The sequence below is a fragment of the Netta rufina genome, assembly GCF_964035555.1.
Source record: "Netta rufina genome assembly, chromosome: 4".
In the NCBI taxonomy this organism is placed as follows: domain Eukaryota; kingdom Metazoa; phylum Chordata; class Aves; order Anseriformes; family Anatidae; genus Netta; species Netta rufina.
In genome coordinates, this window is record NC_140127.1 from 11,749,880 (window position 1) to 11,775,333 (window position 25,454).

The window sequence follows — 25,454 nt, forward strand, 5'->3', positions numbered from 1 at the left end:
AGCACCCCGGAGAATACTAAGTATTAAAAAAATGATGTACTAAGACTCAGACTCACTTGTAAGCAAATGAGAGGTCGTACTCAACTTTTTTTTTTTTTTGAAATTGAACATGTTTCTGAGTTCTCAAAAAATTGCTCATGCACATACAGCGATGTCCCACACAGGGAAGTGAGCGTGTACAGAAATGCAAATGGTGTGATGATTAAGGCAGTTTTCATATTATGTGCAACCATTAAAAAAAACACCCTGTAGTGGAATAATAAATGTCACCTGTGAATAGCCTGCCCATTTTCTCTCATTTTGCAGTGTTATATAGATTAGGACAGCTTCCTTTCATATTGCAGCTTTTCTGGTTTTCAAAGGTACCCCTCTACTGAGTAACATCATATACCAGTTTTGTGGCAACAGGGAACATTTGTGAGTCACTTTGAATAAACAGGACAGTGCTTTCAGTTTAATATATGGTCTTCAAGGGGGACATCTTTCCAGTGTTTCTGCGTGAAGAGTTTTACATTCTGATTTTTTCATCTAAAGAGAGCAAATTCTGATAAATTTTACTCTGCAATATCAGTCAGTTGTCAATAACTCTGTAACTGTTCTTTTCATAGTGATGAAGTAGATTTACTTGATCACTAGCAGGTAAACCAAGAAGTTAGCTCACAATGCAAGATTGATTGAAGGAACTTTTATTACAACTTAATTGATTTTTACTCTAAATGCTCATGCAAAGTAAACAGTGCCATTAAATAAAGATTTGCTTTAAATGTGATCAGTGGGCAATCTGCTTGCTATAATCCTCTCTTCAGACAGGAAAGGCTTCAGGGGAAAACTTATTGTTATAGTAATAGCGCTGAGGAGACAACCTAAAAAAGCCAGCTGTTGTAGACAATGTGATTTAAATAGGTATTACCTTGGAGATACAGTGCTAATTCCCTACCATAGTTAATTATGTTTTCCACTAAGTCCCACCCATTTTCAGAATGAATTTCAGATTTTTATTTTTTTTTTTTTTACCTTCTCTGCCTCTCACCCTCTGATCTAGAACTTAACAACTGCCTTTTTTGATCACTACAGCTGAATTTTTAAGTTTTATTTCTGCTCTGGAAACTGATATCTCTTGTATCTAGCCCTCTATATCTAGCTGCATGATTTTATTAACCCACAAGCTGTTACTTTGTCGAACAGTAGAGCATCGTGCCTCCCTCTAATAAATCAATGGGAAAAAAATAACCTCTGAATGCTAAAGAAACAGAAAGGTGCTTTAAACTTGGATAATACTCACATAAGGAGTGCAATATTCACTCTTTATAAGGGCATACTAATTCATCTAAGCTTCCTGGCTTCAGTAGTAAGTAGAGAATGCTTGACTGACTGGCTTTCCCTAAGCTGTATGAATTGCTGGACCTGCTGTCACTAAAAGGTAGTACCTTGAGTAAACCTAAGCAAACCTGGAGCTCTTCTAACATCTCTGGATTTGTTTTTAGAAGCTGGCTTTCCACCAAGTGTGAAGTTTTTCTCTCTCAGTCTTTAGCAGCGAGAGCAGTTGTTCTCTAGGTACCCAGCTCCATGGCTTGATAGATGGGAACAGAGAGCCTTATGAAGCCTTAGTGATATGCAAGTATATGGAGACAGGTGGGATCCACCCAAGGGTAATGAAGGGGCTGACAGAAGTGCTCACCAACCTGCTTTACATCATTAATTAGCAGTCCTGGCTATCAGGTGAGGTCCCAGCAAATGTGACTCCTATATATAAGGAGGGCCAGAAGGAGGATGTTGGAAACTACAGGTTTGTCAGTCTGACTTTGGTGCTAGGGAAGGTTATGAAGCAGATCATCTTGAGTGTCATCATACAGCACCTACAGGTCAACCAAGTGATCAGGCCCAGTCAGCATGGGTTTGACAAAAGGCAGGTCTTGCTTGAGGAACCTGATCTCCTTCTATGACAAGGTGATGACTTGTAGATGAGAGAAAGGCTGTGGATATTATCTACTTAGACTTTAGTAAAGCTTTTAACACCATTTCCCATAAGCATTCCTCTGGAGGAACTGACTGTGCATGGGCTGGTTGGGCACATGCTTTGGTGGATAAAGAACTGCCTGTGTGACTGGGTCTAAAGAGTTCTGAATGGAATCACAGAATCATAGAACAGCCTGGGTTGGAAGGGTTTGATGATCTTAGAGGTCTTTTTCAATTGAAGTGATTCTATGATTCTAAAGGGTGAGGTGTAGCACAATGTCTATTACAGCATGTTTGAGCTTTCTGCAATACAGCTAGAAAATCCTATTGTAATAAGGTTTTGATAGTTAATACTTTATTATTTTAGTGGCAGAACAAGAGAGAGAATCTGAGGTAAGCCTGTTACTATAGGAGATCATCTCAAATGGGAGTTGCTCTTCTTTTTCTGCCCCCTAAATGCAAGGGTGAGCCAAAGGGCCATAGAAGTTGAATGAGGAAAAAGTATAGCAAAAAGGAACCACAGTGCTTTGACTCCAGCAAGTCTCCTGGGCTTATTAGAGGCACCCAACTTAGTGTGGAGGAAGGATAGGGGAAAGAAGGAATGGGGGAAATGAACAGTACTGTTAATATTGTCTTTTAATTATTGGACCCAGTATTAAAAACAAGATAAGTGTTAATTGGCATTAAATTAAGTAAAATTTCCTGCATGCTTTTGTCACATACGGAAAGAAAAATCATTGCCTCCATGCAGAAAGTGTATGATTTTGATTTACTTGGATTTACTGTCTAAAACTGTACTTGTGTTCCTTCCCCAAAACTGGAGGGAAATAACGCGATCTAGCTGTTGCACTACTAAGTGCGAATGTGCTGCACATGATGAATGGGATGAGGCACCTTATGCAATGCAGTTCTTGGATAAATTTTAAGGCATTTCTGGGGGGCAGAATTACAAAGGAATGATTTGTTTTCTGTCAGCATCTTCTTACACAAAGAATTAAAATATATTGCCAAATGCTTGTTTGATTAAAGCTAGTAGTGGGGTGAAACAAGAAATTTTACCAAGCAGTAGAGAAATATTAAGGCTTATAAAGAAACCTGAAAGGCTGAAAACTCTGCACTACGTGTTCAGAATGGAAATAAAACCAGGGGCGCATCAGCTGCCTGCACAGGATGATGGATGGAAGATGATCCATACAACTCCCATCCTTGTGTCTCATCTATACCATATTCTGTTTCTCTTTTGGAGTGCGATAAAAAAACAAACTGTTTCTGCAGGTCTTGAAGGATTTCATACAGCATGCTAACTGATGTATGATGTACTGAAGCTGAAAGTCCATCTGTTCTGATACCTTGTCTCCTACTGATCTTGGCTTTTTATGACTAAATTCTGAAACCAAAATAGAGAAGTCTGACAGCTTTCCCTCTCTGGAGGAAAAGTGACTTCAGGGTATCCAGAGAGGAAGGAGTAGCAGTTGCCCTGGGGGTAAGAGGATGGATGGAGAGGTGGAGGATGTTAGGAGAGGTGCAGGGATCTGACAGGAGTAAGGTTGGGTTTCTCTTCCTGGTCTGGGATGTAGAGTTAATTATTTAGTGTGTGTGGTAGTGTTAACACACATTACACTCGCAAGACCATCTCCTGCCATCCTTAAAAATGCACCGGGATCATAAATCTTGAGAGAACAGCATCATTTAACTCGAGACGTTGAGGCGTGATGATTTGGAAGGGAAAGAAAAAGTAACTAAGAGATTGAAGAAAATTTCCCGAGCCGTCGGTGAAGCGAAACATGGCTGTGCTGCTGAAATCGCCATCAACAGCTCGCGGAGCTCCTGCTTTTGGAAAGAGCGGGGGGGAGAGGGCGAGATGCCTGCTCTCCCCCTTTTGCTCCCGTGCCCCCCGCGGTCTGCGGAGCCCGGACGGGGGCTCCCACCCCATCGCGCCCCCCGGCAACCTTCGTTCAGCCGGGGCTGGAGACAGGGGGAAGGCGGGGGGGATCCTCCCTACCTTCCTCCGCTCCTCCTTCCCGCTCCCTGCCTGCCTCCCCGCGGCGCATCCTCCCTCCTCTCCTCTCCTCGCCCTGCCTCTCCCTCACACTCGCTCCCCGCTGCGCTGCCGTCGGGGCGGCGCCAGGAGACCCAGCCCGCGCTCCCCCGCCCCGGGGATGTGCTGAGAAGGGGCCCTCTCCGCGCATCGCTCTTCTCCTCCTCCTCATCATCATCATCCTCCTCCTTCACCACCTCCTCCTCTTCCTCCTTTTCCCCCCGCCCACAGCCTCCTCGCAGCGGCCCGGAGCCGGCGGCGGTGGAGCCCGGCGGTAAGCGGCGGGGAGGGCGCCCTGGGGCAGGGCAGGGCTGGGTCGGGTCGGGTCGGGTTGGGTTGGGTCGGGGAGGGAGCGAGCGGAGCCTTTCCTTCGCCCCTACATCGCTCTTCCCTCTCGGTAGTGCCTGGAGCTGGGCTTTTTTGGCTGGGCAGCCATAGGTGTGCGTGGGTACGAGGTGTGCGCGCATGCATATAGGTGTGTGTACGTGGGTATGCATATATACATTTAACCTTGAACACGAATCCTTGAATCCCCTGTACATTTATCCTTTGGCCACGGGGGAGGGAGGGAAGCCGGGCGCTGTGGCCACCTTGTGCCGACGGCGGGTCAGCCGGAGCCTCTGGGTGCCCATCTGGTCACGTCGCCCTGCATCCCTCTCGGTAGGCAGCTATATATTTATACACGTATATATGGTCGCGACGCCCTGCCCTCTGCCTCCTTCCCTCCACAAGTGCCCGTTATTTGATTTACATAGGGATATATAGTTATGTATAGATATCTTCTCTCCTTGCTGCCCCCGGGTGTCCCCGCACCTGGCCGCGGCGCTGCCCCGGGGATCGTCCCGGGGATCCCTCAGTGTCGGCGGAGCTGGGATCTGCCTGCCCCCAAACGTGTGTGCACAAGGCGCCCCGCAGCCCCAGGGGGACAGGTACCGTGGGCAGTGTGCCTGGAGCACTAATCCTGCCCTTCTTCAAATGCTCGTCACAAGTTAGTAGAAAGCTGAGGCAGCGCAGATGCCTTCCTAGACATCCATTCCTCCTACTTGGCCTCCGGCAGAGGAAAGGAAATAGCAGGCACCACATCTTTCTGTGTCGGTGGAAGAAGAGAAAGGATTATTGGTAATAGATTCGTTGAAGGAACCCTGACTTCTTGGTTTTAATTACTATTAATTAGCTAGTAGTTTAAATGCAGTCCTGGCTTGTATACCTGCTGCAGAACTCCCTTGCTAGCTTTAGTGCAGCACTGTTAAAATTGTGTATTTCTGCTTCTGCTTTTTAGTAAAATCTTTCTCAGTCCTGATACAAGTGGAGAATCCATTTGGGAAAACTCAGTTTCTAGAAGAGTGATATGGACAGTGCACAATCTAATGGGCTACTGGAAAAGCAGCATTTTGTATTTGCTCCAGTCCTTTTGGGTTATGGCAGAAGGTTCTTTTAACAATAGCAAATTAACATTTGTCATTTAGAAGGGGTGTTTTTAAAGTTGATAGTGTTTAAGTTGGTCTCTGGATGAGATGGAGTATCACCAAATCACAGGACTAAATCTTGCAGTCTGTACATGCACAGAACTGTCCTTTGGATGAAATGGTGGTAGGCAAGGGAAGGCCTTATATCAATGAATCCATCATCCAACCAGCACTATGTTATCAGCAACCCCACGGTAGGTTTCTGTGGAAACTCCTAAGCCTTTCTTGGACCATTCTTGCAGTGCTGTTTGACTTGCTATATATGGCAGCATGTGAGAAAACATAAAGGCAATTTGTGTAACTGTACTCCTTGGTTTTCTATGTAACTGTTTATTTGAAATACTGAATGCAACATGGTATGTGTATTGCTAAACTTTAATAGAGATGTAGATCAAAGCTACATAGTATATGGATATAAATAATATTCTAAAATAATGGATATGTTAATTAGTTTGAATGAAGTCTTTCTTTTCTGAGAAAAAAAAAAAAAGTAAGCTGAAAAACTGTTATTCAGAGTGTTCTCTCTTTTTTCTAGTGTTGTGTGAAGAAATTCTTCAGCCATGGATGTGTTCATGAAAGGACTTAACAAGGCGAAGGAGGGAGTCGTAGCAGCAGCAGAAAAAACCAAGCAGGGTGTAGCAGAAGCAGCAGGAAAGACGAAAGAAGGCGTCCTCTATGTGGGTAGGTGGACAGTAGAGTTCATGCTTCTGGTTGGTGTACCCTGACCTTCATGTTCATCTGAAAGAAAGATCTGGATTCTCATCAGACCCATTCTTCTGGGGGGAAAAAAAAAAAAAAAAGTGTAACCACTCGTAGGAGACTATTGCAATGTAGACAAGATGAGAGTTGAGCCTTTCTGAGCTCCAAGTCTTTTAAGCATTTGCTTGTTGGTTCTTATGTGACTTGATGGTTCATATGTTGCCGTGTTTTTCTGGCCGTGCATGACTGTACTATGGAGCCATACTTGTAGCAGCATCCAGGACAAGATTGTGCTGTAGAAGGGGTCTTACAATACAGGTGACTAGCTGACACTGTATCCAATACATTTGCTAGGTTAAGGCTGAAGAGGTAAAAAACAGTGTAAAAAAACACTCCTGTAGAAATCATAGGTTTTAAGCAGGGTTTTGAGAGAAGAAACTTGAGAGGTTAATTCAGGAGCTGAGCCTAAGACATGCCCATGGCTTTTCCTGGAATAAAATGAAGATAAGTGGAAAAGTGTACACTCCATAGAAAGGAGACTATTCTCTTCTTTCACAAATTGTACATACAGATCCTCAGTGGTAATGTTTTGTGTACCAAAGTATCAGCTCCTTGTCTTCTGAAGTTAAATTTTTAAATTAATGTTCTGTACTTAATATTGCATATCCATACCAGTTATTTTCCATAGGTCCTCCAAGAAGTACCTTTATAGTCAGTGAGGTAGAGCAGGTAGCCCCACAAGGCAGCAATGGAGAAAACGGGAAACAGTTGTTAATTGACTTATCTAGGCCACACAATAATTTTGTACAGAGCCAGGGATAAGATAATCTTCAAATCCCAGATTGGTATGTTGACTGCATGATCGTCATCTTCACTTAGCAAGTATCAGGTTTTAGAAGACTCTCTTGCAAATGCCACCATGAAAAATTCACAGGAAAAGAATCTTCTGAACCATATGAATAAATGATCATTTAAAAAAAAAATGATGGAACCTTATTCTCTGTTCGTCAAATTAATTTGTATTGTAGCAGAATGGAAAATATACTGTTTTCTGTAGGTCCTTTATGCTCTCATGGTTTTACAGCAGGTCAGTTCTGTAATGGATGCTATTTGAGCCTAGGGAGATGCACACAGATATCAAAGAGAGATTGAATGGAGTTGAAAACTGGAGACATTTCTTTTAAATGGGAGCACTGGGGTTTCTTCAATTCCTATGTATTTCCAGGATTCCCTCTGCCCTTGCAGGCTAATGTCAGTCCGTAAAAAATTATTTCTGCTCCAGATAGTTTGGACTACTTATTTGGAATATACTTTTCTCCTGCTGAGCTGTAGCAAAGCTTCGTGCTCTTGCCAACAGAGATGGAAGTCATTTTGAAAACTAGTTGTAAGATGAGTCTATTTTAAAATGAGCGTCTGCTCATTTTCAGTATCAAAATAGCTGTTCTTTCACTGCACATTGTGCTTGATAGTGGAGTTAGTTTTCGGAGTATGGCTTTCTTTTTTTTTTAATTTAATTTTCTTGTCATTCCTGAACATGCTTTTAGACTCATTGATTTCTTTGTATTAAAAACCTGCATTGTGTACTGAAATAATCTTTGTGCCTGACATGTTCTCCTGATCATAATAACATTTGAACTTAGTTCTCCTCCCAAAGGCAACAGGTTTCCTATTTTCATGAGGTTGAACTTTGGAGGGCAGGTTTGCTATATATTCCAAAAACAATAAGACAGCAGAGCCCTAAGCCGTAATAGAGGTCTGTGCATGTGACTGCAGTAATGGTGAAGGACCCTTCCTGAAGCAGATGGCTGCTTTTCAGGAGGAAAGAGCTATATGCATAGTTTCAGTCATGCAGGCAAAAGAGCCTTTCTTTCATCACATCAGAAGCTCTTCCCCAGATTTCTGGCAGGTAATCTATCTGGGTGTGCGCCTGGGTCTAGCAAGCCAGCTTCCATAGAGGAATTTTCAAGACAATCAGCAATAGTGTATGGACCACAGTGATAAGCCCGCTGGGTTATTTCTTCCTCAGGTTTTCCAGCCGTAAATGGAAAAGACAGAAATAAAACTAAGAGAGCAAACATCGGAGCAGAAATCATTGAAGTGTTGTAGTGGTGTTAGGGGACTTCTGTGAGGGCTTGGGTCTGGCAGAGGCCAGCTGAAAGTAGGTCACATCCCTATGCTCCCTGCCAAAGCAGCATTTTCAGGCTGCCCTGAACACCCTTCAATTTCTGAACTGGGTATATCTCTTTCTGCTTCCCTAGCACACAGCAGGGGCAACTCATCTCTTGAAAAACATTAGCAAAGGCTGATGTGATAATCTCTTGGTTCTGTAGGCTGATAATGGTTGCAGCCTGAAAGATGGTGAAAACCCTTTATAATCACAGGGAAGGAACAGGGTACTGCATTAGGGCTTCTAAAGGTTTCTCTCTCCTTGCCTTTGTAGGTGGATTTTCAGATACAAATTTCACAGCCAGATTGTGAAAGCTACTTGACATCTTGCAAAGAAGAGCCTGACAAAACTGGGCTAAGAGGGACCTGCTAATCATTTTCAGTTTTGACAGTCACCTCCATGACATTCAGCCTTCCACTGTGATTAAAGAATTAATAAAATACAAAATTGCTGGCACCCCAAGGTGCGATGGCCTTTCATTTAAGAGAGGAATTTTATTAGTAGAATTTGAGGAATTTAAGAGTGTTATTTAAGTAAATAATGAAAACATCTGGACCTTTCTGTCTGGGGTATGGTTAGCTATATGGTTAAACTAAAAGGCTGAAACATACTTCTACATAATACAGGTCTATTAACAAAAGCTAGAGTCAAATGTGGTCATTGGGGGGGGAAGTTCCCTTTTGCAAAGGGGAAACTCACCGCTCTGAGGGTGTCTATTGGAGGATATACTTTGGATTCTTTCTCTTTTTCATGTAAAAGTCCATTTTCTTCCCTCTTACCACGTTTGTCCTGCTTTTTAATAACCTAAAAAAAACCTAATACAGTCAATACAGACAGTTCAATACAATCTATAGTGTGCTTATATGCTTTCAGTTAGCTTTTCCCTAATTTCCTCTGCTGATGTACTTGAGCACTGGCCAGCTGAAATGCAGTGGTTTTGTAGGGGCCAGTACAGCACCGGGACTTTTCTCTATGTCGAAGAAGCACCTTGTCATTAATTAGAAAGGAGGACAGCGACTCAGCAGTCTTGTGCTGGATCATGAATGCCATAAATTCAGAACTGGGTCTCCATGTATCTTTCAAAACTTGTTGGTGCGATGCGGTAAGAAAGAGTGGCAATGCCTACCCACGCTTATTTTGAAACCAGGAACTGTGAGGATAATGCTCTTGCATGCTATCAGTGATATACTGCTAAATAATTCATTTGAGCTCTGTGTTGGTACTGGGGAGCTACAGTTTGTACTCAGTTGACTCCTGAGTGCATGTTTAGTTCTCAGGAAAGAAAGTTTCCAATCTGATCATTCTGGCTGTTGTAAATCATAGCAGAATGGAGAAATAGCTTATCAGGTGAGGAATGGGTACCAGAAGAATTTATTATATCCTGTATTAACTGCCCTTAGAGTAGATAAGTACAGTCATGACCTGTTTGGCAAGACCATCCAAATTCCTCTATTGCACTTTGTTTTCTTAAGATTTCTTATTTTCCTTTGGTAATAGCAGCTGGTAGAGTAGTAAATGGGACTCAAGGTCCATCTGGTGGAATAATGGGCTTCAGTACTTGTGAAAAAGTATTTTCCTTAGACAATGACTTTTTCTTCCCCTAATTTGGGTTTATGTCTCCCTGTCTTCATCTAGCTCTTACTAAGTGGCCTGAATCTCAATAAAGGCTTGCTTGGAATATTCTGCTCATCTCTCAGAGGGCCCAGAAATGAGTATACTGCCAAACTGCTGATAGATGCTTTCTTTTTTGGAATAATGATACTGATCATGATAAATAATGAAATGAAGAGAGGCTGTTGTATTTTGGATAATTACATAAAGGCAAAAAATGGGGATTTGGTTCCCTCCAGCTCACACAATTGTGTATTATAGCAAGGAAAAGTAGCATTGCATGTACAGCTATTGGCCTAGATTCACCCAAGTAGTGCTGGTCAGTGTCAGGTGTTTTTTTTTGTCTTTATATTACCCATATTCTGATTCTTCCAATCATAGAATCATGGAATGATTTGGATTGGAAGGGACCTTAAAGATCATTTAGTTCCAAACCCTCTGCCATAGGCAGTCTTTCTTTTATACATGGTATAAAGAGAAAGATTGTCAATGTTTTGGAAATGGCGTAATGAAAGACAGTTTCTATGAGAAACTATGCGGATGACCAGCTTTTATTTGTTCCTAGCCAGAAGCCATCCTACCAAATTCAGCTGTTGCATTTATAGGCCAGTTCTGTCAAGTCCCAATGTACTTACAGGTCCTGTTGTAGCTCTAACTGGAGAAACAGCTACTTCCACGTAAGTATGCAGTAATGGGACAAATAATGCTTAGCTCTAATGTATGCTGTGAGGTCTGGACCACTGCTTGGCTGGTTATTTACACACACATATATACATATATGTGTGTGTGTGTGTGTCCTATACAGGTCTGCAAGTTGTGTTTTCACTAAAACAAAGCCTATCAGTGGAAAGAGACTAACATTTCTAGATTAGCTGTGGTTATAGCAGTTTTACATGAAATAGTAATCAATTCTGGATGTTCCTTGGAGATACGTGCATTGCAGAAGGCCCCAGGGAGTTCTGTCATGCCATCAATCTCTTACCCTCATCCATCTCAGCCCTAGGGAACTGCATACTTGCTATTCACAGGTTTGGATTTGCTAATGGCTTGGATTGCAGGCAATAACTTCAACAAGATGAATGAGATTTGGTCAGATCTAACAAAGAAGTTAAAAGTACATCCTCAATGTCAAACTTTCCAACAGACATATTGTAAGCCTAAAATGGTTTTTAGTCTCTTTCTAGCAGTCAGTAGAGCTAGTCATCTGCTTGTATTCCAGTATGTGTTTGAAATACTGTGCTTGTTCTGCTCCCATGGTGCTGCCAGATTGAGAATCAAAATTCTAAAACAAGTCCTTAGACACTAGCACCTTGTATTTAATAAAACTAATGTCTCATTCAGTGGTAAATATTTTCAATGACAGAAAACAAGCTACTGCTTTTTAAAGAGAAAATCAAAATAAGGAGGAAGGAATATTTCTCAACTGTTTATCATTAGCTAAAGAAGAGGAAGTCATTTTACTTGATGCAACAATTTTTTATTTTTTATAATGGAATAATGCTCTTGCTTATAGATAACAGAGCCTTTTCAATGCTGTAACCAATCTGATAGAGACATGGCTTAAGCTCTACAAGTTGGCACTAGCAGCAAATAAGACACGTTGATGAATGAGCTTATATGTTATTTCAGTGTTTAATTGTGTTATATAGAATTGTGGAAAAAGTATTTTTTCTTCTAATATGTTTCTGTTGGTTTATTATTATCCTCTAATATATTTCTGCTCATAGCAAGTTGTGTATGTTTATATTTATACATAGTGATAATGCTAAAATTTTATAGAGACTGGAAGTGTAAAGTCAGAACCACAAATTATGATATCTGAAATACTGAATGGCATACAAACTAAAAGTTGTATAACAAATAAGGTAACTTCTGATAGGTTTGGTTTTTTTTTTGTTTGTTTGTTTTTTAAAGTCATATTATCATGATACTTTCACATAGGCATTCCAGAATATGTTTTGGTTTCAGTGTGGCAGAATTACATTGCTCACACAAGTCTTATGTTATATCTGAGTACAGCACAAGTTCTAAATTTTGGTCTGTAGAGTCTTTATGTTGATTGTTTTGTCTGTGACAAGGAAACGAACTGAATTAGGCAGACCTTGGGTTTGACTCCAGTGGCATTTTCATGTTTGAGAACTGTCTACTACCTTATATGTCCCTTTCAGATTCCTTCTGTCTAAATCTGGCTATCCTACAAGCTCCCCGTGATTTTAACCACTGGGTCTTTCCACAGGCTCAGTAATGCTTGTTAACCCCTGCAAACTAAGATCTAAGTAAGAGGTATTACAAGAAGTAATAAGGATTTTCTGGGAACTTTGGCTCTAATCTTATAAAAATGCATACACGAGTCTCATCAGAATGTTAACAGTAAGATGACTTCTGTGCAAAGTTGTCCATGTGAGTTTACAGAATGGCAGGCTTAATTAATGTGACTATTAAAAGAATGGCAATGAAGTCAATATATACAAGACATAAGCTGCATCAGTGTTTCCAGTGTTACTCACTTCTATAGTGAATCTACATTCACACAGTTGCTCTTCATTGATAGTGTTGGCCTTTCCATTAGACTAAATAGCTCTTGAATTAATTTCACTTGAATTAATTTTAATCGTTTTAGGAAATGCTGTCTGCAACTGTATGTAATCTATCTATTCACTTTGCTTTATTATCCATCTTACCTTTACCAGTACTTAAGAACAAGTATTTTCGACCTAATATTGTTCTCTGTTTAGGTTCCAGGACCAAGGAAGGAGTTGTTCATGGTGTCACAACAGGTAAGATAATTATCTCTCAATTTCAACTGCTTCCCTATTTCTGTTTAACCAACCATTTATCTGTTAAAAATTTAGGTATTTTTCTTTGACAGCACTCCAATATTTGAAGGATTGAAAAATGTCGTCAAACTGAGAGGCAGAAAGCAACTTTCATTTTCTCAAAAATACATAAAGTTTTACAGTTGAAAATGTAAATTTAATATAGCTGTTTATGTGTGAGGAGAGTTTTCTAAGCAATATTCTGAATTGAAGTCAAGTAATACCAGGATGAGCCAGGAGGTTAATGAAACCAGATTCCTTAACAGAAGGAAATAGCGTGTGTTTGTAGAAGTAGAAAAATCAAGGGTCTTTCTGTTCTTTGTTTATTGCCAAAGGTAAAATATTCGATGCCAGAAGTTATGAACTAGTTGACATAAAATAATGATTTTTTTTTCCTGTGAAGAACTTCTTGTAGAAACAGAAAGCCTGGTTTCTGACAGACTATGCCCAAGTCTGTCTCCTTGTGATCTGAGGAGGAACAGTGGTGTCTGGAGGTGGGAGTGGAGGAGTGCCACTAAAGGAGGAATGTGGAAGGCAAAGTGTATAGGGACTTGGACATATGTTGGGAGGACTTTAATCTTTTGCTTTAGGACTTCATAGAAACAGTCAGACAGGAGTGATGCTCGTGGAACAGACAGGAACTACTGCGATACATGAAGGAGAGAAAATATTGTGGAAGGAACCTCCTTTATACAGTTAGGATTGTAAGAGCTGGGTAGAAAGGAAAAATCACTGGGAGTGTTTGCAGTTAAGGCAAACAGCAGTGTCAGTAGCTTGTCCATGCCTGTCTTTTTGAGTATCCACAGTGAAACAGTGATGCAAAATGGAGTTTTACCTCTGCAGTCATTAACAGCTCTGCAGTGTAATCACTGCTGTTATCTGCAGCCTGCATGATTATACCCAAGCTACCATTAAGCTGGCTGTCTCTAGTATAGCTAAGTATAACTATAGTATAGTATAACTATACTATGACTGTATCTGTGGCAGCACAGAATTCCACTTGAACTTAATACCTGAATATCATTGGTATTCTTAGTGGTTCTTCATCCTTGATTGAGATCTATAAATAATGTGGTTTCAGGTAAAGTCATGCTACAATGACAGTATGGGCATGCCCCATCACTCCTTCCATTCCTGAAAGATTCTTGTGACTCATTAATATGTCTCCCTGGAACTGGTTGGGTGGGAAGAAAAGAGGGAAATAGCTTACAGGAAAGAAACACATTTCAGAATTCTGATAAACTAATTTGAATTTGTCACAGTTATGAAGGTTTCATTTTTTTTTATTTTTTTTTATATATATATTTTTTTTAGAACTGCATAATTTCTCAGTAGCAACAACACTTTGAAACTTTGAAGTTAATGCTGGGCATATATGTTCACATTGGTATTTCTACACTGAAAAAGAGTAAATTTGCATTTCAAATTGATTTGCAAGGTTCATTTTAGATAAGAACTGAAACAACTAACCAATAATTTGGAGTGATAAATGGGTGGCAAAATTAATGGATGCCTTATATCTATACAGAGTGCAGGAAAACCTGAGCTAACCGTAGTGCATAGAGTCAAATGTGAAATCTTCTGCTACAGATTATGGGACATCTAGCGATGTGAAGAAAATGCTTGGTCAAGAAGTTGAAGGTTTTTTTGCCTTAAGAAAATAGAAAACAAATGAGAGTGGGATTAGAAAAGGATTTCTTCTTTCTTTTGATTTGGGTACAACCAGTGTGCCATTCATCTGTGCTCACACAGGCCAATACCAAGGATAAACGACGGTAGTTGGACTTAACTTGGCAGTACAAAATATCACAATGCAAATAATCAGTTGAGAAATAAACCAGTAGTATTTTTAGTAACAAAACTGATCGGAACATCCCTCACAGGCCCTCAGAACTTAGCCGCAGGCTAAACAGATCTATGCTCTTTTTGCGAGGTTTGAAATCTCATAATGGTAAACCTCAATTAAGAGAAATACTCAGAGGGATCATTACTGTAACCAGTAGATGATTGCAGTAGAATGAGATTTGAGGCATGTATATCCCATATTATCACAGATGTGGGAACAGCAGTGGATAGCACCAGCAAGCAAGTTAATAGAGGTGATGTTAACTAAGCTAGGCTTTGTGTTAGAATAAAAGTCAAGGCCATTTGCACATGTGTGAAACTTGCTGAAGAGGTGGGTTTCTCTACCAGGCTAGCTTACTGAGGGAGTTCTTTCCTTCCATCTCGATCTGCTATAATATGTGGAGCAAGACAGGAAATCTTAGGTAGGAGAACAAAGTTTTTGAAAAGATGTTAAATTTTGTTCTGCAAGATATAAAACAGACTACAAAGCAAAACATAAGGAGAACACATCTGTTCTGTACTGCAACTATGAATAGAATGTTCAACAATGTTACTGAGAATTTAAAGCAAAATTTGTTTTAGGCAAAAAGCTCCTCTTCCACTTCAGGAAAAGGGTGACTCAAAGTGAAACACCCAAAGCTTGAGAATAATGGTTATTGTGCCACAACTTCAATAATTCTGGCCCATTAAACTGGTTGAAAGGAGTTTAGCTGTTGAATGAAAATGGATAGAGGGCAGACTGAAATGTGGCAGTGAGGAGAAGGGACCTAATGCAAAATCTAAAGAGTGTAATTTCTAAAATGAAACAGTATGGGCTTGATAGTAAAAGAATAGAGGAATTGCTCTATTTTTAGACATATTTTAAAATAAATAAATAAAACAAATCTATGAGTTGTTCTGGAAAGCAGAGAAGGTAAGTGAAAAGAGATTTGGGTTCACTGTAGTGATGCTCTGAGATATAATGTAAAGACACTGAGAAATGCTAGTGAAGTTGTCCTATAAATCTAATCCATTTAAATAAATGCTTTTAAAGTTGCTGTGTTAACTGTCTTTTAGGATACTTATAAAGACCTGCTTGTCTTTTTTTCATAGGACTAGGAGTTTGCCAATTCTGGTGATCTTATGATGCTCTAGGGTGTTGATATGTGAAACCTGAAGTGCAATAACACATTTTGTTACATGAAGAAAAATGATTCAAGAGGCTAGAGACAGTCAAATGTGAACTAGAATCACAGATCCAAATAAATGTGTGTTGACAGTTATTCAATCAACCATTTCTTACTGTTTGAGCTCTAAAGTTCTGCTAGTTTTGCTATTTTTGAATAGTTTATGGTGTAAAACCCTTGGCTGGTAAGGGTACTGACACACCTCAAAGTGCTGAACTAAATATGCTTTTCAGTTAGTGACTTTCCAAACTCAGGAATACTAGACTGAGGAGTTCCTTGTTTTAAGGTATGACCCGATTGCACTAGGTTTAGTTGCATCAAGACACTAAAATGAGGATACCTGGCTGTGATTCACAGGAATACAGAGAGCATGCTATTTGTCAGGTTGCCTTTTCTCAGAACTTCTGTAGGGGAAGAAGTGTTGCTTTTTGGTCTTACAGAGTGTTAGCTTATGTATCTAACTTGCCTATCTAATTAACATGTCTACTGGCCTTTGGCTATAATAATTCATCCATTTTCTTTGACTGTGCATAATTCATCCATCTTGTTCATCTCCCAGGGATAAACGGCTACAAATGTACAGTTTCAAAGATGGAATATTTACAGAGCATATCCTGATAGCCAAAGAAAAGCAATGGTTTGTGGAAAGCTCAAGGTGAAAAAGCCCCCTAACTCAGTACTTCAAGCAGATGTCAGTTTCCTGAAGTGAAATGAGGGCATGGTCTCAACAGTTATGAACCTTAGTGAACCTTTTTCTTAATTCTTTTATCTGATCATTCTTGTGGTTTTTGTTTGTTTGTTTTCCTTAATATACTTAGTCATTGGTATTCCAGTTGTATTTGTTTTAACTTTACCAGGTGTCTTATAGTGAATGAATAAATTAAAGAACCCACAACATACTTATGACTTCTTTGTAAATGAATTCTTCAAGTACCTAAGGCAATATGATCATCTAAAATTAATATTCAAAAGTGTATTTAGTGCAGTCAGAGTAATGTTATTAATCTAGAGAAAGCATGTAGTTTTCATCTACTTCTAGTGCTCAAAGTAGAAAGCAGCAAGTTCTCATTTTGAAATGTTCTAGAAGTTTCATGTTAAAAGCTTGTATTACCCAGTTATCTATGACAAGTAGGGACAAAGAAACCTTAAAAGCCATTAATTTTTTTAGTATGCTCTAGTCAGTATTAGAACTTCTATTTCAATGTTAGCCTTTGTACACCATTCCAGATCACTTACTCCACAGGTGGACACAAGTAGTCGGGCTATAGCAGAGTCAAGCTATACACAAGCTGATTTATTCTGTTTCTCAGCACTGTGATGCAAAGCAGACATCAACTTTACAAAGACTTAATGGCTTAAGATCATTAAACAACCTAGTATTCAGATTAATTTAATTAGTTGGTATTAACTCCCTGCATTCTGAACTGATTTGTTTGTGTGCATTAAATGCTTTTCCCTTGATACTACTTAGTGTAATCAATAAAACACATAAGACTGGAAACCTATTTTGTTTTTCCTTCTCTTGTTATTAGGGTTACAGAGTTGAAGGTTTACAAAGTTGGAGCTTATTTACAGAATCGCTCTGGTAATAGAACTTTGATGTTTTTGTATTCCTTAGAAATAGGAAAGTAGAGTTTCTCCTGCTAGTATTAGTGCTTTTGCAGATCTGTGCTATGTGTATAGTTTTCTGGATTTATCTTAATGACTCTGATTTCTGAACGACAGTATCTAACTAAAAAGCCAGCTTATTGGTTTGGTACCCAATGATAAGTTCTTATGAGATACATGACATAGTAGGAACTTGTTAGCATCTTCAGACACTTAGAAAGCCTCAGAGTTTAAATTATATATAGACAGGCTTGTAAACTTAAACTCAAATTTAATTTGAGGCCCTCAGTTTTGCTGAAGTTTTCAGCTAAGAATAATACCTAAATCTGTGTTTGGCAGAACCACTTAGGTAGGAGCTGCAGTTTTGAGCTGGAAGATGCAGCTTAGATGCCACTCTTTGTTCTTTCTCTACATAGAACTGCTTGCTTTATTCTTTCAGGGCAGAACCACTTCAAGTTAGGAGTTGTCTCTTGTATGCAGCTTTCCTTAAAAATACGTCTGTCTAGCTGTTGAGCAGCTTCTCTTAGTGGTGACAGTGTGGGTCAGTGATTCCTACAGAATCACAGAATGGTTAATGTTGGAAGGGACCTCTGCAGGTCATCTGGTCCAACTTCCAGGTTGCCCAAGACCATGATGAGGTGGCTTTTGAAGATCTCCAAGAAGGGAGACTGCTCAGCTTCACTGGTCTACCTGCTCCCTTGCTCCAACACCTGCACAGTGAAGAAGTGCTTCCTGGTGTTTAGACTAGGTGGAACCTCTTGTGTTCCAGTTTGTGCCCATCGGCTCTTGTCCTGGCACTGAACACCACTGAAAAGACCATGGATCCCTCTTTGCACCCTCCTTCCACAGTAAGGCCAGTAACAGCGTTAACGACCTGATTCTTGTTTGTTTGTTTGTTTTGTTTGTTGTTTTGTGTGCAGTATTGAGCCTTTCCTAGAGAAATCTTTTTTCTGGTAGGAAAAAACAGACTTCAGAAAGAGCTTTCCCAAAACATACTGATAGCAGGAACTGTAACCACTAGGTAGTGTGCTTGGTAGGTGGTCATACTTGCCATGACAACGTAGTATGAGAAATGTGGTTTTAATACAATATTAAAATTCATCAGTAATCGGGCATTTTATATTGCAGCTGAACTGAAGCATCTATGGTGCACCAAATTTCACTCTATTTCTTTATACATAGCTTTTGAGGTGCACTTTTTGAAGATCTTGAGATAATGACACTAATTATGACTACTGACAATGGAGCATAGTGCAACTGTGCTTTGTCAGAGGGAGGAGTCTGCTTCGGATCAGCTGAGCATGTGAGCCACTGCCAATATCAAACCTTCTGAACTGGTTTGTTTTTAAAAGTTCTGACATTTGAGGCATTTTGGAAAAAGGGAGAATTTTTCAAAAAACATATATCACTTCCATACAGGAATGAGGAAAAAAAGGAATATATATATACATGTACATACGTAATATATATATATACACACACACACACACAAAGGATCTTGATTTATACTTTTTTTTTTTTTGGCTTTTTCTTCTTCTTCCTTCTGTCCTCTGGGACAGAAGAAAAAGAATGAGATAGGTGTGGTGGTTTACTCAGGCGGGCAGCTGAGCTACACCATAACCACTCTCTCACTCCCCCTCCTCAAAGGGAAAGGGGGAGAAAATACAATGAAAAGGCTCAAGGGTTGAGATAAGGACAGGGAGATTGCACAACAGTTATCATGTTGGGCTAAACAGATTCAGAGTAGGGAGATTAGTAAAACTTACTGCCTATTACTAACAAGCTAGAGAAGTGAGAAACAAAGGAAAGAAATTAAAAACGCCTTCCGTCTACCCTCGACCACCACCTCCCCTCAAACAGTGCAGGAGAATGGGGAAATGGGGGCTGCAGTCAGTCTATAGCACTTCATCTCCACCGCTCCTTCTCAGTCACTCTCTTCCCCTGCTCCATGTGGGGTCTCTCCCACAGGATGCTGTCCTTCCTGAACTGATCCAGCAGGGGCTGCCCACAGGCAGCAGCTCTTCAAGAACTGCTCCAGATATGGATCTGTACCATGGGGTCTGTCCATCCCCAAGGAGTAAACTACTCCAGCACTGGTCCCCCATGGGTGGCAGCTCCCTCCAGACCCCCTGCTCCTGCATGGGCTCCTCTCCATGGGCTGCAGCCTCCTCCACGCCACATCCACCTGCTCCACTGGGGTCTCCTCCACAGGCTGCAGTGTGGAGATCTGCTCCATGTGGGACCCACAGGCTGCAGGGGGACAGCCTGCTCCACCAGGGGCCTCTCCACAGGCTACAGGGAACTGCTGCTGCATGCCTGGAGCACCTCTTGCCCTCCTTGTGCACTGACCTTGGTGTCTGCAAGGCTGCTTCTCACTCCTCACTCTCCTAGCTGTTGTTGTGCAGCAGTTTGTTTTTTTTTGTTTGTTTGTTTATTTATTTTTCCCCTTTCTTAAATCTGTTCCCACAGAGGCACAAACAACATCAATTGTTGTCTCGGCTCTGGCCAGCAGCGAGCCCCTTATCTAACATGGGGCTGCTTCTGGATTCATCTCAGAGAAGCCACGCCGATGGACCCTGCTACCCAAACCTTGCCACATAAACCCACTACAATAAGAAATGAAAAGCAAGAGTAAAACTTACTCAAAATTCACTTATCCATTTACTGTTTTGTTGTTGTTAATTTCTTGGAGAATAGTACTTTAACACATATTTTTGCAATGTACTGCTTTTTTACATAGCTCTGAGATTTCTTTCTACCCTTCTAAATAATATGGAAGCAGTACCTATTTCCATCTCAGCACGTTATTCATTTTGTTTCTGAAAGACTCAATGCACAATTTTAGATCTTAATGTTATCTGAAAGTTATGATGTGTTACTAGAACAAAGACCTTAAGACAAGCATTTTCAAGAACTGGTGAAAAACTTCCTATAGAGACTTCTGTAGAATCCTGAGCTTTTGTACTCTGTAGCTGGTAATAATCAAATGTGGGATCTTCACAAATGCTATCTTGCACCTGCTAGCACTAAATCAAACCTTCCCTGAGGATGATGTTTGTTTTTCAGCAAAACGCACTTTTTTCTGGAAAAAGTATGGGGTTAGAGTACTGGATGGATACAATGATGTTTGTTGCCAATTTGTATATTATTAGCATGTATATGTTGAAAGATCTTTGGAACAGACTATTTTTCTATGTCAATTATAGCAATATAGCATGCCCTCTGATATGGACAGCTGATAAGAAATTCTGTCAGGAATTAAATCTAATTTATCTATAGAAAGTCATCTCTTAGTATATGTTTCCAAAAGCAGTCTCTGAAAGGGTTGCCTATCTGCTAAGTAAAATCCAGCCTGTGCTCACAAGGGGTGTAACTAGAGCTATGAATACAATTTATGGGTCAGATGGAATTTTGTCTGGAGGAAAATTAGAAGGAAAGATTAGTTGAAATTACAAAGCTGTGTTCTGGATGTCTTTTAAGAACAGTTCTTTGTTTAGATAAGTAAATGAGGGGTTTTTGGTTGTTTGTGTTTTGTTGTTGTTGTTGTTGTTTTGTTTTGTTTTGTTTTTTCCTTTTTCCCTGAAAATCTGGCCCTGTAACTTGAAGGCATGAAGTCATTTGTTCTCTTTATTCTTAGAGTGGTTTCACAAGCTTCTGGCAGGGAAGAGCACTTGGGAATGAATGAGCAGAAAGAATTCAGTAATACTCTGAAAGGTAGAAACGCAACCACTGATGTATATGTAGGCTAAATGAGTTGTTGTTTCCCTGGGGCTTCGAAGTGAGCTATTAATCCAGTTTGCTTTAGCATTTTTGGCATTCAATCTTTTTGTAGATTAGTATGTTATGGATGGAAACATCAGCTGTTGGGCAGAAATCTCAGAAAGTCAGATAAGATGTTGTATTAGAAATCCTCTGGTCAAGCACCAGTAGCTCTGCTTATTAATCAAGTTTATATTAAAAAAAAAAAAAAAAAAAGTAAAAAAGAACAATCAATAGCTTTTGTGTCTAAAGTAAAAAATGTCTTCCATGCCATGTAAAATGCAGCAAGTGTGTTTGATGAACTAATTGGAATGCATTTCCAAACTGTGCTATATTGAATGTGATTACTAGACATTGCACAGTGAGCTGGGCATAATCAGGGCCCTTAAGTAATGAGTTTTCTTCCCTAAAGTACGGCTAGATGTGAATGCACATGTTGAATGTCTTTCACATGAAAGAAATTGAGCCACAGATGAAGCTTATTTTTACCTTTGGTGCTCCAGTATGATCAGATTGAGAGTCTCATTTCTGAAGATCCACTTGGGGTTCACACAGTGTAATGGCCCAATAGTTTTTCATGACAATGAGCTGTTAGTCATAAATATGACTCTGAAAACGTCAGGAACTTAAAGTTCCCAGAGCTGTAATGCGTTTTTCTGTCTTCTGCTTCTCCTCAGTGGCTGAGAAGACCAAAGAGCAAGTATCTAATGTTGGGGGAGCTGTGGTGACAGGAGTGACGGCAGTGGCCCAGAAGACAGTGGAAGGTGCAGGGAACATTGCTGCAGCCACTGGCTTGGTGAAGAAGGATCAGTTGGCTAAACAGGTTGGTTTGTTTACACTTTTTTCCAAATGATGAAGTAAATGATGAGTGGCTTCTGTACCAAGGGGCAGATGGAGTGATTACTTTTGCACATGTAAATAGTATGAATAGAGGATGGTTTGTGTTAGGCTAAACAAACAATCAGCAAAGAAAATATCTGCATTTTGTAGCTTGTATTTTGAATGACACAGAGGATTTAAGAACTTGAGTAGGATTGGGCATCTAACTTTAAAGCCTTCATATATTTGAAGTGTTATCTAATGATGATGCTGAACTCAGTAGCTTCTAGTAGGGCCCAGCAGTTGTACTGCTGCTGTTCAGTTGAATGGGAAGATAACTGTTTTTCCAAATAACTCAGGACTGAAAAGGAACCTGCGAGAGCTGAGAAGTCAAACAGCTGAATCTCAAGTTTAACAGCACAGTTTGTATCCTCTGCAGATGAAAAGCAGAAGGGGTCATGTACCAGTTCACTGATACATTGCATCTTAAGTCAAGATGTAGCTGGAGAGTCCCTATTTTCCATGATTATAATGACATGAACTCAAGAATGCCTTCAAACCATCCTGAAGTCATCAGATTAAATTTGTTCTAGCTTATCATATTAAAAAAAAAAAAAAAAAAAAAAAAAAAAAAAAAAACACGAACCCTGTAGGTATTTTTATTTCAGCACAGAGGTGAACATTATATATTTGCTCAATACCAAGATTCACATTTTATTGTTGATCTACTACAGTCATACTCTTCCACTTACACTAGATGAAACGTGACCTCTTATAGCTGGTGGGAATTATACTTCCCAAAACACGTATATTTGTGTTTGGAGACAAAAATAACCCAGAAGAGACAAATATCTCCTTTCATACTGTTTTATGTATGAACATTTGTGTGTTCATAATAGCAAAATGGGGTTATGAAGAATACTAGTATTTGCACAGAAATATGTCATATTGATTTAGAATTTAGTTGTTCTATGGCATATCTTTTTTTCCACTTAGAGTCCAGAAGTGCTGTTAAAATTGAATCCTTAAATGCTCTTCTTTATCCTTATCTGTTTTATTTCTGTCTATCTTACAAATTCGTTGGTGCTTAATTCAGATGAAGAAAGTGGTATTACATTGTGGTAGGCATTCACTCTGCTGCAGTAGAATGGTCTTGAAAATATGATGGTTTTGTTCTTTTTCAAAGGAGTTTTCGGGGGGGGGGGTGCTTTTAGTCCCTTTTTGTTCAGATATAAAGAAAATCTTGCTTTTGATGTGCTCACAGCCCATTGTAAAAGCTATTTTGAAGATTTATAGATTTGAGTATCTAATGAACATGCCAGGGGACACATGAGTATGGAATGACCATACCATAATCTAATGTTCACCAATAGCCCTTCAGTCATTTTATGTTGAGAATATTCTTTTCTGTTGGTAGCTCTTTGAATCCTTTAGTGGGGTGTCATAAGAATCATCATTGTTTGAATATGCAATCACCTACTTTAGTATTGACTATAACTAAGATTTTTTCTTGTTAATATTAATATATACTTATAGTGCCTTATAATTATAAAATGTGATACGAATCTCAACAGACTTTCATTTAGTTCTATTCTGTATATTGTAATGCTTAAATATGCGTCGTGATGGTTATAATAGAATAAAATCACATCTGTGAAATTAAAGAATATCCATAATGTGCATATATATTATTTTATAGTCCTATAAACACCATCATTATTTTGAACCAATGCTTTGTTCTTTAGGTACACTAAGCCATACATTTGATTTTTGACACTGGTATTTTCAGACTGAGATGCTCAGTTGTGTGTTCAGTATGGCCACCTAGCTGATTAGTACTTACGGCTCTGAAGAGACTACTCTGCATTTCTGTGTCTTACTGTTTTTGCAAGGGATGAACAGGCATTTCAAAAACGTTGACATGTAAATTTAGTCATCTAAAGGTATTGTAAAACCTAGTATTTTTTGCATTCATTTGCAGTTCAGAGATACATAAGATTGATTTTTGCTTTGGTTTTTCAAGTATAGTGATGTTTGGGTGGGGACCAGTTGAAGGCATTCAGAATACCAGCTATGCATATGAGATAGTTTGGTTTCTGTGATTATATCCACACTGGAAGTGGGACATAGGTCCCTTTAGGAAAGAGGATGGAATTTCCTGAAATAACAGAAGGTACAAAAGAAGCATGCAATGTGAATCTTAATGTAACTTTGTTTATATATCTCTATAACATGATGTCTCTTAAGGCTGTGTTATCCCTAGTCTACTGTAAACTGGGAATATGCAACTATGACTAGCAAATTCATTCCTTGAGCTTGAGTGTGGCTAGCCAGTGCCTTTTACAGATTGTTCTTCCTATGAACATCTATTTGAGTTTGTCCTAAAGCAAATGACTGTGTATCCCACGTGCAAGAACATTTGCTCACACAGTGCAAGTCACGAGATTTGACAGGAAAATGCAAATTATCCATCAAAAGAGGATAGAAATGTCATTACAGGTTGATCTTTCTTTTATTTTTCTCCACAGAAGACTAAAAGGCATTAGCTAGTGATCTGTTTTAGTTGGATTCTAAATTTGCGATGAATTGTTTCTTCCAGTCCATGTGGACCTGCAAAATCAGGTCCAACTGAATTATGCTGTAAACTCAGAAGGCTGATAAACCCAGCCTCTGTGCAACCAGAGGCCTTCAGTTACAGGATCAGGGACTGTGAATTAAATGTGATCAGCTGTTTCCCAATGTGTCTGGAAGCCCATATAAACTAACAGTCATTGCTGGGATTTTCCACTAGTGATTTGTGTGCAAGTGTGAAAGCCTGTAATCTTGCATTGTGACTGGCATTATTCTTGTGCCATGATGGCACTCTGGTTTTGACTTTAAATTCATTGAAAACAGTTTCAGTGTTTACCTGTGGATAAAATGGTATTTGTGCAAATGAAATATTGAGCAAATTCTTGGTAAAATGCTTTCTAGAGACATTTGTATGAGGTTTGCTCCTATAGCTTTTAATACTGGCTGTGAGGCTTTTTGCACAGCATGTGGACCATGACGAGCAGGCATAGCCATCCAGCCGAGGCCAGCCTGGAGGGCTGCTGTCACACCATGCTGTCAGCCAACATGACAGCTGAGACTAGTGAGTGACAGGGATGACTTGATAGTGCCATTCAGAGAACTGCTCCAGGGGGTTTACACGTTGGCAGAAACTCAGTACTTAACACAGTGAGGATTGTTGCAGTTAGTAGGCTTGCATTAGCATTAAAAGGGCTAATGCACCACGAGTAATGCTTTAATAAATGGCAAAACAATTCTTAAGATTATCTAGAATTCTAAACTTTTTAATGCTTTGCCAGCCTGCATCGACCCAGATTTTTTTTCTAGTTTGTACTAGCTTTTAGCACAGAACCTATTAAAAGCATATTAACTCTTATAAAGTACTTATAAATTCATCTTAATTTTAAAGTCTACGAGCAATAATAATTTTATTTTTAATCATTTTAACTCCTG

At 39.6% G+C, this 25,454-nt stretch overlaps 1 protein-coding gene across 1 annotated transcript in view; it reads left to right on the forward strand.

The window, feature by feature from the left end:
- Window positions 1-4,159: 4,159 nt before the first annotated feature.
- SNCA (synuclein alpha) overlaps window positions 4,160-25,454 on the forward strand; it is a 69,303-nt gene continuing 48,008 nt past the window's right edge. The window contains exons 1-4 of the mRNA XM_084285700.1: window positions 4,160-4,268; window positions 5,996-6,141; window positions 12,673-12,714; window positions 21,809-21,954. Coding sequence (XP_084141826.1) covers window positions 6,021-6,141; window positions 12,673-12,714; window positions 21,809-21,954 — 309 coding nt within the window. The 5' untranslated portion in view covers window positions 4,160-4,268; window positions 5,996-6,020. The remainder of the gene's footprint in view (window positions 4,269-5,995; window positions 6,142-12,672; window positions 12,715-21,808; window positions 21,955-25,454) is intronic.